Source organism: Xiphias gladius, chromosome 21, assembly GCF_016859285.1.
Source record: "Xiphias gladius isolate SHS-SW01 ecotype Sanya breed wild chromosome 21, ASM1685928v1, whole genome shotgun sequence".
NCBI lineage: Eukaryota > Metazoa > Chordata > Actinopteri > Istiophoriformes > Xiphiidae > Xiphias > Xiphias gladius.
Window position 1 is genome coordinate 16,473,160 of NC_053420.1, and position 19,497 is coordinate 16,492,656.

Sequence of the window (19,497 nt, forward strand, 5' to 3'; positions counted from 1 at the left end):
CTGAGCCTGCACTAGCCTCGGCTACATGAAGGCAGCAGCAGCGTAGCACAAAGGAGATGCAGAGCTGGCAGTCGGAATTCGGCATAAGAAGTGCAGCCTTGCATCCCAATAAAGCTCATGTCATAGCTTTCTATGCAATATAAAGATGCATTCTGCACTGAAGAATGCATCACTGCAATGTGACCTTTTTCTGCTTCTTGCTCCGCGGGGCCTGCTCGCAGTTCAAGGACTTACACAACCGATGTGACCAAGTGATGCCTGAGAGTGGCAGCTCTGAATTTACACGCTTAATTTGTGTGTTTGTTTTTGGCTTGAGCTGCATGTCATCTGATTCTGTTTTTCCTTGTGGAAGATGGTCAGTTTCGGGCAATCCTGGATTGCTGACTAAATTTAGAGCCTTTGAAGGCCACATCAGAAGCAGGCCGTGTTTCTTGGAGTTTTAGGCATAGAGAGAGAGATATGTTTCCCATTTGGTGACATTGTGGAATTATCTTACTTGTGTGTTTGAGGGGAAGCATAAATTGCTTCTTGGTACTCAGGTTCAATAAGCTGCCCAAGACCTATTTACTTTATCCTGCCATCTTTACCATTTGTAGGTGTGTGCGATTTAATGTCCTCGGTCTCATAATGTCTGATATTTCTAAACTGAACAAAAAAGTTCTGATGTGGTCTCAGACATGTATTTGTAGGTCAGTATGTGCTTCATTTACCAATACAGATAACCCCTACACCTTCTACCTCACTGAACTCCCGTTGCCTTTGAGCCCATTTGAAGCACCTACTGCACTGTTTACCTGCTCAGTGCACCTCTGCAGCATAACAGGTCCCTGGGAAAGACACATTTTGATTTCAAGCAGATATATTTGAGTTTGAGCTGGAGTGTCAGTACTAGGCTTGGACAAGGACAACATATTCAGTTAAGGCAAGGCAAGGCTTTTATACAGCAAACTTCATACCGTGGGGAAAACACAGTGTGCTTTACGTGAAGGTTAAGAAGAAAAGAAAGAGAAAGAACCAAAAGAGAGAAGAGGAAGAGGAGAGATGGAAAAATTTAAAAAAAAAAAAGGCGTAAAAACCGAAGCAATTTTGCTGGACTTTGAATTGACTCGGTAGAGCAGGAATATCAGAACCAGCTGACCTGAGATGTGTGAGTAGCCTTTAAGCAGGTATAACCCATATAATGGAGAAAGGCCAATCAGAGATAGATAGACCGGAGGAAGAACCTTAAAGTATTTCTAGAGCGTACTGGAAGCCAGTGTAGTGACTTGAAGACATATGTAATGTGCAAAACGCACTAATGCCATCTCTTCTCATCTTTTTCTCATTCTTAGAGGCAAATTATGCCAGCAGCACCAGAGTCGCTCCCCCTGGTGACGTGCCAGCTCATTGGTCAGACTACTCTGCCCTCCTCTAGCCTCGCTGTCTACCCTGGCAGATCCATGCTGCTGGATGCTCCTCACAGAGCCACGCCCGCACCATGAGCGCCAACGGGCCCGCCCCAGACCCAGCCCCCGCGGCCCCAGAAGCCCCTCCTGCCTCTACCCCTGCCCCCGCTCCGGTCCCAGCCCCAGCCCCCGCGGCACCACCCGCTCCCTCTGCCCCACCTGCCCCAGCGACCACCACCATCCCGGTGGGTGCGTTGGCACAGAAGAAGCGGCAGCAGTATGCCAAAAGCAAGAAACAGGGCAGTAACGCCAACAGCAGGCCACCGAGGGCTCTCTTCTGCCTCAACCTCAACAACCCCATACGCAGGGCCTGCATCAGCCTGGTGGAGTGGAAGTATCCTTTACACCTACTTTATGTGGTGTTGGCTGCATGTGTGAATGTTGAGATTTGATCAGTTTTCAGTGCTCGCTCGTAGAGATTAAATTACTAGTTGATTAATAGATTAGTCGATTGACAGAAAATCAGTAGGGAAATAATTTGATAATTGATTAATAAGTCATTTTTTGAGCAAAAACATTTAATATTCTCTGCTTCATTGTGGGAATTTTAAGCGTTTTTCATTTTATATCAGTTTAAATTGGATATATTTGTGTTTTGGACTGCTGGTCAGACAAAAAAAAGACATTTGAAGATGTCACCTTACCTTAATATATTAATTACGGTGCTTTTTAAAGTAATCAGGCTACTTAAAAGTCACCAGAAAAAAAGAAAAGAAAAAAAGATTTAAACACTGCCTATCTGTTTTTGGAGCAGTTTTTGGTTTAGTTAACCTTCGAATCCCAAATTTCCGTCTGTTGATTTTATAGATGTTAGCTGGAGCATGATGAAAAGGGAAAAACTCTTTTTTTTTTTTGACAAAATCACATGAATAAAGAATTTAAATTTATGTTCTTAAACCATACACTATGCTGCTGGTAAGATTGGAAAGAAAAACTGCTCTGATAATCACAGGGTAGCTTTCTCCTCCATCCCAGTTAGAAAATGTTGTCGAATATACAGAAAACATGTTTCTCCCACTAAAGACAAAGTGAATGTCCTGAATCCTAAAATACCGGTGGGGTACTACATAGACAAAGTAACTCAACACTGGCACAACACAGCTGTGTTATAGTCCGGTGGGTTTGTTGCTGAAGCAGATGTTGTCATCACAAAAGCCGTCAGAGGTTATAAAGGAGATAGCTAAACATGAATTGCAAAGATACATTTCATAATCCACATTTGTGTGTTTGTTGAAAAAAAAATTCAGTGGGGATTTACTACCAGTACGCTTTGGGAAAGCAGCTGTAGCTATATCAGGATAATACTGCGTGTTTGTTTCTGACAGTTATGATTGGAATACTATGTCAGTTATGAGCAGAGTGAATGTTATGAAGAATGAACTGAATTTAAAATGTATGTTTTAGTGTCTGCTTTACAAAAAATGGTAACTTGTATATTTCTGCTTTAGGACATTTGAGGATGAAAATGCTACAGTGACTGTGTCATTGTTATTGTGATACAGAACGTATGAGACAGATGATTGTTTCAATGAAACGATCTCTGTTCTTGATGTTGTGCCTTAGTTCAACTTTTAGTTGGTTTCAGTGTAACTCACAAGATATATATATGTGTGTGTGTGTGTGTGTGTGTGTGTGTGTGTGTGTGTGTGTGTGTGTGTGTGTGTATATATATATATATATATATATATATATATATATATATCGTTAGTTCATTAATCGATTAATCAACAAATATGTTTTTTTCTGCTTTCCTAGCTTATTACTCATTTTGTGAACCACTGATACAATCAAACAGAAAAAATCACACAGTTAAGTTTGCAGCTAAGTTATTGCAAAGAAACAAACAAAGCCATATGGTTCATGTATGGCTTTGCTCTGCCATTTACAACTGAAGTAATTAAGGAAGACATCAAAGGCTCAGGATCAGGGACTTTTCATGTCCTGAAAGTTTTCATGTCTAATTTGTTACTTTCTGTGGATAGTTTATGTGACAACTTTACATATAGAGCAGAAGTTGTAATTTCATTGCTGGGGTCATTTTTATTCATGTTATTCATTATTTCTTCTTGCTATGTTACGTCATTGTCTTTCGTGTTTTCCTTAACTTCTTTTCTCAGGCCATTTGATATCTTTATATTAATTGCTATTTTTGCCAACTGTATGGCCTTAGCTGTCTATGTCCCCTTCCCTGAAGATGATTCCAACTCCACAAACCACGACCTGGTGAGAAGCCTTTTTATGTCTTTACTACTTTGTCATTATCCATTCATCCATTCTGTGCCTGTTAAATCCCACTTACACTCAGTGGTTGCGATCAGAGATGAAATGTTCTTGCTCTGCATGATTTTTATCTGGACTGTTTGAGTTCACATTGTCAAAAGCTCTTGTTGTCTGGCTTGAATTAAGGGTTTTTATCATCGTCCAATGAATGGAAATATTCTTTGTAAGGATTACAAATAAATAAAAAAAAGATTTTGTGCTATGTTTCTGATAAGGAGAAAAAGAATGAAGGATTATTCCCTCCAGTGCCTATTACTGTATTTTCTTTGTTTAGCTTTCATCTATATTATTTATTATATAGTTTCAAGATAATTTATAAGATGCATTGTTACTTTGTAATCCCTTCTGTTGATAAAGTTTGATAGTATCGTCTTTTCAAGATGAAGATATTGTCAGAAATTTTACAGTAAGAAGACGTTGCATGCAGACTGTGTCTTTAGTATATTGCTTTATCATGCAGATTTGAAGTAGCTTCTGTGCCTACACAGATAAAGATTTTGACAACTATCTTCATCGGTGCTTTATCATGTCATAGTTTCCCTGTACAGAGGTTTGATTCAGCTTTCTATTTTTAGAATTTTCTCGTCATTGCACCACTCTGTGCACCTTGTGCATTTATGTCTGTGTGATGAATTATGGGTGATGTAGTGTTGTAAGCGCTGTTCCGCAGCCAAGGAAGAGTGCACTCTCCAAAAGCTTGACAGACACACAGAATGTGGACCTTACGTGAGCAAAATTCAGCTGAAGTGTTCAATGATTCATGGGCAGCTTATACAGTGTGTCTGCAGACATTTGAATGTTCTTGAAAGCTTCGTCTGAGAGCGGGAACATGTTAGAGAGAGGTTAACAGCCTGCTGTAAGAGACCGGCAGGAGTGTTCCTCTGTCTGTTAAGCTGCTGAACCCGCTGTGCAAGATAAGCTACATCTTTGGTTAATAGTGTGTCTGGTCTACTTCGGCAAAGTAAGGTGTACTGGTTCCCAGTTTGACCTCCTGGAGGGTGACCTCAGGGTGTTTGTTTAAACAGCAGTGGTGCATCAGAGGAAAGTGGGCCATCTGGGACATTACAGTGTCTGATACAGTATTATCTACTGTATGTTGTCATGTTTAGTTTGGAGTGAAGTTTGAAAAACGTGGATTGTCCTTATAGTGACAACTGTAAGAAAATGTGCAGACTTCCATGAGAAATATGGAACAAGAATCTGGCAATATGTTGTGAGGTTGGTTGGACTTTGAAGAAAGCGTTGCTCCTCTACTGTCAATAATACAGTAAATACACCAACAATAGAGTTTAAAGACTATAGTAATAGATTTGAGCGTGCTTGCTCGACTGGAGTAGTTACATACCCCGGCTCTCTTTGCTTTACGGATGAACCAATCTGACCCACTGGACTGGTATCAGTTCCCATACTGACTGTACTAAGCGGATCAGGTGTCGGCCAGATACGACCAAACCACATTAGGATAGACGTCACTTTCTTCTCATTCATTTTCTGTGATGGAACAGTTTTGATGTGTGAAGCCACTGCTGGGACTAAATCATCTCTGTTTAATATCGGCATGTGAAAGTAGAGGTAGGCCTTTAATGCGAAACCAGAGGTGCTGATATTGAAATTCACGGCTAGCTTGAGTTAACAAAACTTTACTCTATAGTATATACATTACATTTTTTATTTCATGATGTTCACAGAGAGGTTTACTGATTTTAATTTAGGGAACAAAGAATACCGGTACCCTGAGTCCTAGAATCAGACTTAGTATCAGGGGAGAAACAGTCAGATTTGTGCATCTCTGCTTCGGCTTCATTTCTCTCCGTTTTTATGTAAGAAAATGTTTCCATGTACCAAGTAAATGCTTTACTACAGAGAATAAATCTGAGGTTAATTTGAGCGTTGAGAGAAGCTGCTTTCAGCTGAACGGCAGCTCTATTGTGTTTTAGATGGCTGTTGAGCTAAACAGCTCTCAGTGACAGATGCCACCCACTAATATGTGCCGAGGTTCGGACTTATAATTATCCATGTATGTAGTGTTGGCAGGTGCTTATTTCATGCTGGTAACTTTTTGTATTGCCTCTAAACTTCAGGTGTTATTGCGGATTTGCAACGCAACCATTATGGAGCCAAACTCCCATGTTAATAAATTCAGAGCGTTTTATGTTTATCTGTTCAGAACTTCAATTTCTCATGTGTTAAGATCACATCCAAGGGGGTCTGGCAGAGAAGAAGGTCTGGGAGCCTTTCAGTATTGACTCTAATAATAGTCAAATAGCAGCAAACTAAATAGCTAAGCTTCCAAGGAAGGGAGCTGCCCTCTACATCTCATCTCAGCCTTTATAATGCAAAGCAAAGAGCTGTAAGTGTAAACATGATGGATAGTTTGATAGTTTTTAATGATGCCTTCCTTATGTCTCTTGTCTGAACCTGGTGCAGCATTGCTATGTCTTATTTGTCACTTTGTTCTAATGGAACGATATGGAGTGATATAGTTCTCCTTTAAACACGAGCGTCAGATTGGATTTATGGATGCACCCAATAAGAATGAACCAGGAATGCTAGATTTTATGCGCTGCCTATCAGATGGTCCAGGACTGAGCAGCGTCATTGATGTGGCTTACATGCTTCATGAACAAGACCAAGTAGAGATAAGAGGACAAGCTGATTATTAGATATAAAATTATTTATCATATATTGGCTGTCTTTCAGTAATCTTTACAGCCAAGACAAAGCTTAAGTTCTTGCTTAGCCACCTCCTCTATGCTTATATGGATTCTTCTTTAACTGCACTAAATACTGATGTTTTTTTTGGATTACAGTTAATATACTGATTCTGGTCTAGCACTGCAGACAGCTCTACATTGCTCTCACAGGACTTTGGTTTTATTCTGCAGTGTCAACTAAAAATCAGATACCAGAGGGGGAATAATGCAGTCTTTCCCTTTTCAGCAGAGGCTGAACAATAGCATACTTTGTAGGGCAGGTGTGCCAGCTTGGCCTTAGTTGTTCTACAGAACTCACGCTGTACTCACAGGAGGAGTGCTAGAGAGCAAAACGCTGAGCTAGTTTTGCTATAGTAGCCAGCAGGTCGGGCTGTAGGGAAGACTGCCATTTCACACCGCTCTGCTCTGCAGTCTCACGAGTGGACTGAGGACTGATAGGAAACCTGAGGAGGGGTGCTGAGAGGCCTGATGTGTAAAGCAAGGATCAAATTATATCACAAGGCAGCGGAACAATGCAGGCCTTTACTCAGTGACACATTCAAATGTGGTATAACTTTCCGCACACAGCGACACTGACACGGATATAGACAAGCTGACTTCTAGACTAGTGAATGTGCAGACTGTTCACTTAGTGCACTGTCAGTTGGCACATTCTCAGGTAACATTAACTCCTGAAAGGTAAAAATGCTGATTCTCTTCATTTGCTCATGCTAGACTGTGTCGATAGTTTCTCGGTGCTGCAGAGATGATGTCAATTAGAACAGCGCATTGCTGTAAAGTCATAGAGGCCTTAATAGCATGAGTCTGACCGTCTTGTAAGTAAGGCTTGGTTAAATACAGCAGCTCATTATAAATGGAAAGCAATTCCCTCCTCAGGCAGAACACAGGGCAAAAGATTGGGGTCCAGCTACCACCAGGAGGCACAAGTGAGTAACAGGCTGTAATGAGCACACACATACACACACACGCAGGTGATACAACAAACCCTGTCAGGAGCTCACAGTCATTTCTTTATTCCTCTCTTGCTTAGCTGTCTCCTTTGTTGCTCTTCCTTTGTTTAGTCATTTCACTCTAATAGTGAGAAGTGCAAGCACAACCCATTCTTGCACGTGACCGTGTCTCTTCAGCACCCACCTTGTCTAGGAGACACACAAATTGTCTGCAATCCCCCTGCCTTTGCTTTAAGTTCATTTCTGACTTGTCTATGTGCGACTCAACACCCCATGCAGCTCCTGCTGAAGGTAGCTGAGCAAAACAATGACCTTTTCATGATGAATATGATTCATACAGCTCATCCTTCACAAGGCAACATGCAGGGAATTGCATCAGGTATCATGTAGTGTTTGCCCGTATCATTGTTATTGCATAACTCTGGAGCTGCAGAGCTATTTATTTTACTAGGGACAAAAGGACACAAACATGTAAAGACTGAAATGTCCGTGCACAAACCAATAGAGAGGTCGTTTTGATGCCAGCAGAGAAATCACAGTTTGAACCCGTTTCACATTCAGATGCTCTTTCAGTTGAGCATAACAGCATTTATAAAACATGAATCATTTTGCTAAATATATGTCACATACTAATGATTGAATGTGAGAGTATGTGAGGGACTGATGAACACTAACTCACATGCTACGAATGTGGGTGTCTGGTTTAAGTGAGTACCTTACTTAGCATCTGGGTTGTGGGTAAATATGACAAAATAACTTCCTATTAATATTGATAATTTGTGTCATCACAAGAAGCTTAGAGGACGTGGTTTATGCAAAAAGAGGTGAGGGGGGTTGGGGGTGGGGATCGGAGATGGTCATTATTAACAATTGTCCTCCTTGTTTGAGATTAACAAGTAAAGCCTGCTGACAGTCATGGTAGCTACATGCCTGCCATCACCCAGCAACCCAATGTTATGTTAGTGTTTTCTACAATGACACACAGACAGACAGCACAGATCATTTAGTCACATCTTTTACTGACATGACAAAGGATTTGTAGAAATGTGTTACGTTAATTTAATGTATTTATACTCTTGCACACAAAATGATGCTATTTGAACCTCTCTTTTGTCATGAAATCATGCAAAAATACGAAGAACTTTTAACCTCAAAAGTTATGTAAAATATAATTCTCTTGGTATGAATGATATAAAGTTATGCCTGTGTCACAGGATTTAAAATTAAACTCTATAAAATGGGCTTAGCTTTAGCTTAGCTGGCACGCTACTGTATTTGAACTTACACAGCCATACAGTTCATAAGCACCATCTGTTGACCAGCAGGCAGCAGAAGTTCCTGCCACAGGTTCAAATACACAGCAGATTTACTAATCACACAGATCTATCATCAGTTATCTGCTGAAGCTTACATCGACAATTTAACAGCATTTTAACACACATTTTAAATGAACTCTGGGGCACACTCGGCAACAGCACAGAGACCATATTATAGCAATTTGGGTTAATATATGATGATGGATTTGCATGCGACTCTGTTATTGGTGTGAAATGCACATGCTGTGCTCTTCAAAATGAGCAACGACGACCAAAGAGGAAGTCGTTTCTGATGTAAATACCATCACACAACCATCGCAGTGCCAAACTTTTGACTGGAAGCCAATGCCTGTTGACTGATCACAGTCACCAAGTGCTTCAGTGTGACAACCAGCCACTGAGAGGCATCCAATGGTTCTTGTCAAAGAATATCACAGGCATAATACAGTGAAGTTTTTTTTTCTTTTTTCTTTTTTTTTAGCTGATGTCCAATAATATTGTCAATGCTTCCATAATATCTTCCATCTTGCTACAGATATTGTCTTTAAAATGTGTTATTTACATTTACAAGATTAGGCATATGTAAAAGTAAACATTCATTACATTTGCTATTTTACCATAATCATTCAAAATTATATGTTGTCTATCTTTAGTTGCACAGCCAGGTGTATGAGCACAAACCCACTTTTCCTTATGTTTTGATCTTCAGGCTCTGTATCTGAACAAAAACAACAAGCCTCATCATCCAATTTTACAACTTTGGCAACAGTGTCATTTCTTCTTGTCACTGTTTGCTACAGTCGTTGTGTTGATGTAGTAATTGTACTCTGTGGTTCAAGCCTACACTGAGGGAGTTATCGACATTTATTTTCGTTTGAGGAGCGCTGCTAAGGTTCATGTGTCAGTGCTTTGGCTGCACAATTGTGTTGCAGAAGACTGTACATTTGTACATGTGTGTATCGGATGAAGCAGTTGGCTGTGTGCGTGTAATGGCTGGCACAAACAGCAGCGTCTGGACTGTGGACTCCCGTAGAGATGATGGTAGAAGTATGTGTTTAGTCACTTAACGTAACTGCTCATTTGTGGCTCACAGTAGCACTGTCCCTGCTTGTTATCTTGAACATGTATTTCTGCATGTGTGTGAGTGTGTGTGTGTGTGTGTGTGTGTGTGTGTGAGTGAGGAAAGAGACGGCGAGAGAGAATAAAGAGGGAATAAGAACTGTGTTAGCTTTGTGTGGACACTGTGTGAAAGTGCATCCATGATACACGGCAGAGCATGTGCACAGAGTGTGTTTTGCACAGGCCTTTTTAAAGTGGATCAATAGACGAGTTATGAATTAATCATTTTTTTCTTTGGCTCTGTTAATTAACGTATGATTTCTTATGAACATGAATGCAATGAACAACAAATATAATGTGTGACCACAAAATATTCAATGCATTCTATGTTTTTTGTTGAGAGTCTCTGTGCTTTGTTTTGTCCTGATAGTCTCAATGTAGTTAATTTTTCAGAAATGCAGTGTTATGTAATAGTATTGTCCAGTTAACATAATTGCAAGCTGATTTTTAGGTAAATGTACACCAATTTCTCCGCCCATAGAAAAAAGACAAACCAATAGACTGAAACACAAAAGTTCTAAATAGCAGTGAGTGAGCACTCTCTGCACAGGAAGCTGGACAGCCATGATCTTTTTCTAGCGTAACAGATTGGTTGGGTTGTGGGATGTTTTTCAAAAACATATGTTGATTGTATCATACGTACGGCACAACATTAATGACAGTATCTCTCCCATGATTAAACTGCTGTTGTAAAATGGACCGAATTCCTACATTTCGTCATATCACTTGCTGCTGTTAAACCAACACTAAATTAGAATTGTTCCATTGAAATATTTATTTGTCTTTTTACTTGGCTGACTTTCCCAATGTGTGTGTGAGCGCACACGCTTGGACTTGTGTATGTGAGGGAGACTGAGCTCAACAGAGTGAGAGAGCTGAATTTAACATTAACACGATAACTCAGGTTGACACACGAATCAAAATGGGAAGAGCTGTTGGAGGCTAAACAATGGCGAGAGATACCAAACCCAGGCAAAGCGATGGAGACACCTGTACATTTTGCACCACAGTTTTCCTTCATAGTCCTTTCCTAATCTCGTCATGCTGATATTATAGCCATTTCGGCACAGTAGAGATAGTTACTGCGTGAATTCTGCAATCCAAAACCGTTTTTGTGAAAATATTCGATTAAAGTGTAGCCTTGTCCGCTTCCTGCCTGAGCCAAAAGCTATAGTATGAGAAAGAAAGAGGAATTTCAATAAAACTGAAGCACTGAGCTGATTGGTTGACATGCAGTGTGGGGCTCAAGAGCCGAAGTTTGGCTCTTGGGATCTCACTTTAATTTCCTGAGTTCAGCCCTTGGTTTCCGTGGCAGCTACTGTATATGTATATCGTATGTACTTCCTTGCATGGACACACATCTGCAAGCATGAAATGTGTGTTCTTGTGGATTTACTGTACAGTAACAGTAACATGCACAGGTACACTTCATAAATGATCAGACACAAATGAACAAACAAAGCAAAACCAAAAAGACGATGGATCATAAGTCATTACATTTGTAATTTGTATTCTGTGCATGTGACTATTTTTGTATGCGTATTTAAGCGCGTGGGCTTGACCGAAATACTTTATTCTCTGTCAGGCGTTGCAGGGTTTAGGTAACAGATTCAGCATTTGCCTCTTTATCCACACTAACTGTCACATGCATACACTGGCACACTTAAATGACATCAAGAGAAGCTTTGAGGGTTTGGCTAATGAGCTCCGTTCCCACTTCACTATCTAGACTTTGAAAACCTCTTCACAACCTCGGCAGATTGGATCCCTTTCGGATGATACACGGCTGCTCCGTACAGGTTGCGTTGTATCGTAGGTGACAGTTCAAAACTCACACTGATACTTTCTCTGCCCTGAGCTGTAACTGTGAAAATTCCCTGGTCTGTGACAGCTGCAGCATTTTGGGAACTGAGAAAACGACCACATCTCGATTCAGTAACTACATCCCCGTTCGACTGTGTGTCGATTGTGTAACTTTAAGTAATGCAACAGCAACCACGTTATGCAAGAAACATCCAGTGTGATGTTTTCTTTCTATGTGAAGATATTTACTTGGTAGTGTGGGTATGACCTGCACTTGTAGTGTTTTCCTTGGCAGTGTGACATCCACATCCTCACACAACTCCTGACCACCCCCACAGTGCTTCACATACACACACATAAACTTGTGTGTACACATACACTACACACAAACTGTACATAGAAGCACACAGGCACAGCTATATAGAGCGATAAAGAACAGAGCATTAGTGCAGATGTGCAGTACATTCTGTGGAATTTGGGAGTGTAGGTGCTGGATTTCAATTTAACGTATTCAAGTAGAAGCAAGACATTTTGTGATTGTCACTGCTGTTCCTGTTTTATTGTTGGATATTGTCAGTGTTATTTTTTTCAAAGCAATTGAAGCATTGAAATTATGTGAATCATGAATTTCTGCAAACACATTCTAGTCTTTCTTAATGGGAAATAATATGTCACGATAAATAAACTATGCTCTACATTTAACTTGTAGGATCAGCTGGTAATGTACCAGACGTTATTAAAAGATGCAAAAGTTAAACAGAAACCCTGCGCATAACACACACTTCAACAGCCATCCCAATATAGACTGCGCACTAAAGCGCACTTATTTACTGTGCAAACCTGCAGGAGTAGGCGGTGAAGAAGCACTAAATGCTGGCTGCCCTCACCCCCCTGGCTTGGCTGAATGGCACTGACTGATCTATACAGACAGGGGAAGGAAAGAGAGTTAGCGAGAGATGGCGAGAGCATGGGGGAGGGAGATGAAGCAAAGAGTGCCTGCTCATTGTGTCCAGAATCAGATCCAAAATGACATTATTACGATTCTTGTAACCCTGCCGACAACTTCAGAGTTTTGGTTGGTTTACAGTCAGGTCTTCTGGTGTTCTTGTGCTGTTAGGTTGTATGCACTGAGTGTGTATACTGTCTACTGCGCTACATATGGCTTGCTTTGGCATTGGTATTATTTCTTGCACTTTGTTGTGTTTTTCTCGGCTTGTAAGCGCTCCGGTCGCACACAGTTATCAAACATGCATGATGTCGCTGTGACTCATGTGACCTCTGGGCTTGTCGCCACACGCTCACATGTGGCTTTTCAAACACACATGTAGTAACTCTCAGGTGGTCATGTAGAAGTATATCAGAAAAACATGAAATAGACTGCACGATGAATTTTTTTTAGGGAAGTGAATGTACATTTATTAGAGCAGCAACAATTAGTCAAATAGTCAATCGATAGAAAATTAAACAACATTAATTGTTTTTAGACTTTTTGTATTTTTTAAGGAAGAGAGCCAAAATTCTCTAGTTCCAGCTTCTCAACTATGAATATTTTCTGGTTTTCTCAGTCCTCTATGCTTGTAAACTGAAAATCTTTGGGTTTTGGACTGTTGGATTGCACAAAACAAGGAATTTGAAGACATCATCTTGGGCTTTGGGATATTGCAATGGTCATTAATTACAATTTTCTGACATTTTATAGATTGAACGATTAATCAAATGATTGAGAAAGTAATTGATTTATACTGAAAATAATAATTCATTGCAGATAATTTAAGATAATGATGGACCTTGGCATCAGATTCAGTAAGGTGCCTTTATGGAGGTTTAATTTATGCTTTTACGTAATGATCTAGTATTGCAGTTGGTTATCATCTAAATGTAGAAAAAATAGATTTTCACATCCTTTGTTTTTTAAGGACTATCTGAGTAAACTGAGGCTTGATTTTGCTCTGTCTTTAATGTGATAGTGTATTCAGACCTTATGTTCATATGAAGCCTATAATTGTTTTCTTTTTGCATCTTAAAAGAAGAGTTTGACATTTTGGGAAGTACGTTTTGTTTTGGTTTTTTTTAGTTAGGTGAGAAAATTGATACCACTCACATTTCAATATGCGAAATATAACGCTAATGCTCGCAGACCATTAGCTTAGCTAAGCAGAAAGAATGGAAACGGGGAACAGCTGGCCTGGCTCTATCCAGCGGTAAAAAAATCCACCTACCAGCACCTCTAAGGTACAAAAAAATCTAAGATAAACAGTGTTTTACACCTCAGTTTTTTAAACAAATGAGACACAATGTGTTAAGTAGTGAGCTTTAGAGCGGCAGGCAGGTGGATTTTGTTACATTTGTACAAAGCCTGGCTAGCTGTTTCCCCTGTTTCCATTCCTCATGTTAAGCGTAGGTCTGCAGCCTTTGTCTTCATATGTATCATACAGACAAGAGAGTGATATCAATCTATTCATCTAGTGAGTCTCAGCAAATTAGTGAATAAGCATATTTCCCAAAATGCCAAGCTATTCCTTCAAATTTTGTATTCTGTAACTGTTTGACATGGGATTTTTCAGGGATTGTAGTTATGGAAGCAGTAGTCAATATTTGAGCAGAGTTTTTCATGTTGAATTTCTGTAATATACTGTATTTGAGGGCTGTGAATAGTTTTGATTCTCCTGGTCTCACTGAAGGAGCCTTAAGGAGGCTGTAGTTTACAACTGACTTTATTTAGATAATAAATGATAATGTACATAATAAATGATTATCTACAATCTTGCAGTTATGTCTTGCACTATAACTGCAAGACAAGATGTTTCATTGTCTGTTTGTGACTCCATTTCCACTCCATTATTTGAATGAACCAAATGAAATGAGTGATTTTCTGTGTGTTGTCTGGGGGAAGACGCACAGGGCCTCCTGAGCACTTCAAACAGGCTCATCTGAATTCTTCATGGGCTTACACTACTGCTGTCTGCTTGGCTCAGTCATATGGCCAGTCATGTATAGGAAAGCATGGTTCAGCGGGTTTAGCATCCTTTTGTCATATGGTGAGCTGAGCTCTGTGAGTGTGTGAGATGAACTGAGTTGTGCCTGTAGCCATGAACGCTCACCCTGTGGCAGAGGAGGGCCTCTTGGGCTGTGAGAGTTGAGGAGGAACGTGTATTATGCCGTGTGGTGTCCTGCTCTGCATGAGTTGGCTGTGTGCTGTTAGCGTGCATCTTAGGACATAAACATGTTCCGTGTATGTGTGTGTCTGTGTATGCGTGAGTGCATAATGTATCATGTTGTGATGTATACCTAAGAGAATAAAAGCAAGTGAACATATTAAGCACTGATAATATGCATATACTGTATGAGAAAAGAGAATATACTACAGTAAGTCTCTTTACAGCACAAATAAATGAAGATGAGTCAGAGATATTTATGGTCATCCCCAAAGGCCTCTTTCCTCTCTGTCTTTCTCTCTCTTTTGCTCTCTCTCTTTCTATTTATGCTCACAGTTCAACGTGCTGATGAATGAATAAATTGCTGGTTAATTGAGAGAGAATGGTTATCATTTGCTATTATATTTAAAATGCTTTCATTTGCCAGGAAGTGGCAATTTGCATAAATTTACTGTAGCTTTGAAAGCTAAAAGTGTTTTGACTAGTTGTTACATGCTAGTTTCAGTATCTTTACAATTATAGCTCAATTACTGCCATAGACCACACATACAATATTGTATTTTCTACTCCAAATTCAAGAAGAAAATTCATATCACAGCACTTATTTCTGAATCATTTTTGTATATCACTAAAATCAAAGCCTTATTTACACCAGCATGTGACTGCAGCAGCAGTTTACTGTCGGTTCTTGGTCTGTAAATGCCTGTAAAATTGTTCACTTGTCTCTCTGTCACTTTCTGTCCATCCTCGTATGAATCGCTCTGTTCTCTCTGCTCCCTGCGGCCCGAGCATGCTCTGTCAAAGAGGCAGCAGCCCTAAGCTTAACTCAACCTTTTTACTTCAGTAACAAAGAGGCCCATGTCTCTTATTCTGAGCTAAGTGCCTCTCACAATCTGCAGTAAACTGCTGGGAAAAAGAGCCCTGCAGCCCACAGTGCTCTTGCATTTATGGTGTCCACAGAGAACAAAGAGCAGGAGATTAAGGACTCCCTCAGGCAGAGGAGTTTATTATGTACATAACAATATATTTGTGTGTGTGTGTGTGTGTGTGTGTGTGTGTGTGTGTGTGTGTGTGTGTGTGTGTGTGTGTGTGTGTGTGTGTGTGTGTGTGTGTGTGTGTTTGCATTTGTGTATTATAAGAATCCAATGGGCTTCCCATGTGAAAAGTTAAATGACTGTGCTAAACACATTCAGTTTAGACTTGTATTGATGGACTGATATAATAAATTCCAGCCTGTGTGCAGTGTTTACGTTTACCTGCTTCATGCATAAAGGATGAAGAGGTCCTCTCTCTGGTTTCATATCTTCAGGGAGGTCCCAGGACCATCCTAATCAGCCAAGTCACCCTGTGGTGTGTCCACCTCCAGCTTCTCACATGTCTCGCTGCACTAACATGCACACACCACCTTTATCTAGTTGTTGCTATCCGCTGTTGTCAGCTTCACTCCCAGTCGACCTCACCCTGATGGCTTAATGTTCCTGTGTTCTCCCTTACTTTGAAATAACTGGAGAAAGGCGCAGTGATGAGTTACATCGCTTCATCTAATCTCAGCATATCCTCTAAAAACAGCCGTTTTACTCAAAGTGTGTTTGTCCCTTTTTTAACTTCTGCATCCCTGAGATACATTCATACCTTGAGAACTCTCTGACTGGTTGTTCAGCCTCTTGAATGAAAAGTTTTCACCCTGTTTGTGCCGTTTTCTTTTTAGTTGTTCTTGCCGCCTTTTCGTCAAAGTTTCAAAAGGTTACCCGCTGTCAACACCTCTGAAAACCAAGCAACTTTTTACCTTATTCTCACATAGCCTCAATAATATTCCAAGCATTTAACAAAAGGTTTTGTTTTGTTCCTTTTGGATTATGAGTACAACCTACTCATTCAACCTGATTAATTATTTCCTGTCATGGAGGTTCATGCATGTCAGTGGTCAGGTCTATGTCCACTTTATTTTCTACGGTGTGTGGAAGAGACAATGGCAAAACGTTTGATCAGTCTGCCTCTCTTAGCTCTAGTTCTCTGAAGTCTGTTTGGTGTGACAGGGCAGTAAGGCTTCACACAGAAACAAAACAGCCTCAGTCTTAATGTGAAATTACAGGGCTCTCAATCAAAAACACTGACGTTTTACTGTTCTTACCTTGGTTGAAATTCCAAATACTCTTGTGCACCTGGTAAAAGTTTCTCATATTGTCACGGTCTTCACACTGTTCGGAGAATATGTGCTGAGAACCAAATCAGATCAGAATGAGGTCAGGACAAGCTGAAATTTTGCTGCTCTGGTTAAGCAATGTTGTTCAATAGAATCAACACGTGACACTGATAAACTAGGTTGTTTAGGGGTCACCCTTATCTTCTTGACTGGCCAATCCAAACATATCTATTTGTGTGTCTGTGTTTATGTGTGTACTATGTGTGTGTGATCCCATTTGTTGATCTCATCTCTGTGAGTGGTATATCTGTAACAACATGTACCTTTTAGTTTGGTGTTTGGTTTAGGTTATTGTTAACATTCTAAGGTATTCATAAAAATACATACAACAATAGTGTAATTTTTTGTGCTAATGGAGCACCAGAGCAGTACAAGAGACCGAGATGTGAAGTTAGGGAGTAAGGCGGTAAAATGGGAACTTAAAAAGAATCTATACAGTCGATATTTGTAAAAGCTGGATCACCAACTCCCGAGGGGCCCCAAAAGCCTCAGGTTCTCTTTATACCAACTGGTTACTGTTCATGATTTGTAACCTCAAATACAATATCAGCTAAGATGGGTCTTCATGGCCTTCATTACTGAATATCGTGGACCTGTTTTTATAAGGAGCAGTGCGTCAAAGATTTAACGTCTAATTTTGTTTTGTTTTTTTTGTTTGAGACTTTTATTATTTCAGTTTTTAATAAGCTTGTGTGTTTTATTTAAAGTTAAACACACAGAAAAGCAGGGGAGAAGTATTATTATTGCAACATAGGAGTACTGATGGGCTCCAACTGCAGATTATTTTCATTATCTATTTATTAGTCTGACAATTATTTCCTTATTCATTTCTAATGAATGAATGAATTAAACAGTTCTCTAAGGGCCAAGGTGAAGTCTTCAGATTCAGTCTTGTTTTGTCCAACCAATAGTCCAAAATCCAAAGATATTCAGTTTACTATAATAAATGTAGAAAAATTTGCAAATTTTCACATTTGAGAAGTTAGTAACAATATATTTGTGCAATTTCTGCTTTGAAACAAGACTTGAAATAAAATTGCCAATTAATTTTCTGTCAACTAACAAATTGATTAATCAAGTAGTCGTTTCATCTCTAGAGTACTGGTTGATTTCTGGGTGTGTGAGGAAATTATGAAACTACCATGCATAGTGGAGGTCCATAGGGGCCCAATGACTAATTTTTGCCCAGAGGCCCCCTAGGAGTTTAATCCAGCCATGGTATTTGTTAATGAACAGGTCCCTTTCCTTGGATTAAGGGGTCCTTTTTTGACCTACTGAGCAATAATCTGGCGTTGAGAGGAATTTAAAAAGAATTTAAACTAATAATAATATGATTCAGTGAGTGTACTAGTAAGGCGTGAGTACAAAAAACAATGCTGTAAATTGGGAAGAATTAAGCTGTACGGTGGGGTCAGTAACCTACAGCTTTACCCAATAAGGTCTTGGATTTATTTCCATCATTGTCCCTGGGGTTTCCACAGAAAGATGCTTTCTCTTTTCTCTATTGACAAACAGTCATCAGTACTACAGAGCTGGATTGAAATGCTCACATCAGATTAATTTCTTTCTCCATTTGTGTCTGTGTCTGTTTGTGTTTCTGTATCTGTCCTTTAGTGTTTGTGCCTGCTTGTGTTGTCCATCCAATATTATTGCAGTATTAATACCATGGTCCTTGTTTATAATGATAATCCATCATGTCTATTTCTTATTCGTAATTTATTGTTTCCTTTTTGTGTGTGTGTATCTATAGGAAACAGTCGAGTATGCCTTCCTCATCATTTTCACAATTGAGACCTTTCTGAAGATTATCGCTTATGGTTTGGTGATGCACCAGAATGCATATGTGAGAAACGGTTGGAACATGTTGGATTTCGTCATTGTCGTCATAGGGTAAGTGCTCAAGTTCAATTATTTCAATCAATTTATTTTAGGTAAACATGGTGTCTGAACTAGTGGACATCATATCAGATGTGTCTGTTTTTGCAGACCTGGTCATGAGGCTTTGTTATTTTAGTAATGGTCTTTGGATTTGCACTTTGATCTCAGTTTGACAGTTGCAGTTTACAGTGTTTCTGAGAGAGGCGTTAAAGTTAAAGTTGCTTAAGCCTCTGATCCAAGCGGCCAAGTGCTAATAGAGACCCTCATACACTCACAGTATATGACCCAGAAAAGACAGAGATAATAAATCAGAGCTTTACCACTACTGGAGTGAGTCACCATCTCTCCATACTTCATCTCCTCTCCAACACTCCCTCCCATCTTTCCCTCTCCTCTCCCCTCGCTGACTGTTTTTCGCTCACACTCTCCCATCCTGTTGTGCTTTGTCTCTGCAGTTCTTTCTTATTATTTCCCCCTTCCATTTTGATGTCTCAAATGGTTCTACTTTATGATTTACACTTCCCCAGCTCACGCTGCCCTCATTTCCATTTTCTGCACACTCTCCTCTTGTTATCTTCATCCTTATTGCACCTTCTTTTTTCTCTCCTCTATATCCCATCCTTCCTCTCTCTCC

The 19,497-nt window shown here is 39.9% G+C and overlaps 1 protein-coding gene across 1 annotated transcript in view; it reads left to right on the forward strand.

The window, feature by feature from the left end:
• Positions 1 to 1,477: 1,477 nt before the first annotated feature.
• The window catches only part of cacna1da (calcium channel, voltage-dependent, L type, alpha 1D subunit, a), a 55,951-nt gene continuing 37,931 nt past the window's right edge, over positions 1,478 to 19,497 (forward strand). Inside the window, exons 1-3 of the mRNA XM_040158726.1 lie at positions 1,478 to 1,779; positions 3,563 to 3,668; positions 18,736 to 18,875. Of these exons, the coding sequence (XP_040014660.1) occupies positions 1,478 to 1,779; positions 3,563 to 3,668; positions 18,736 to 18,875 (548 nt within the window). The remainder of the gene's footprint in view (positions 1,780 to 3,562; positions 3,669 to 18,735; positions 18,876 to 19,497) is intronic.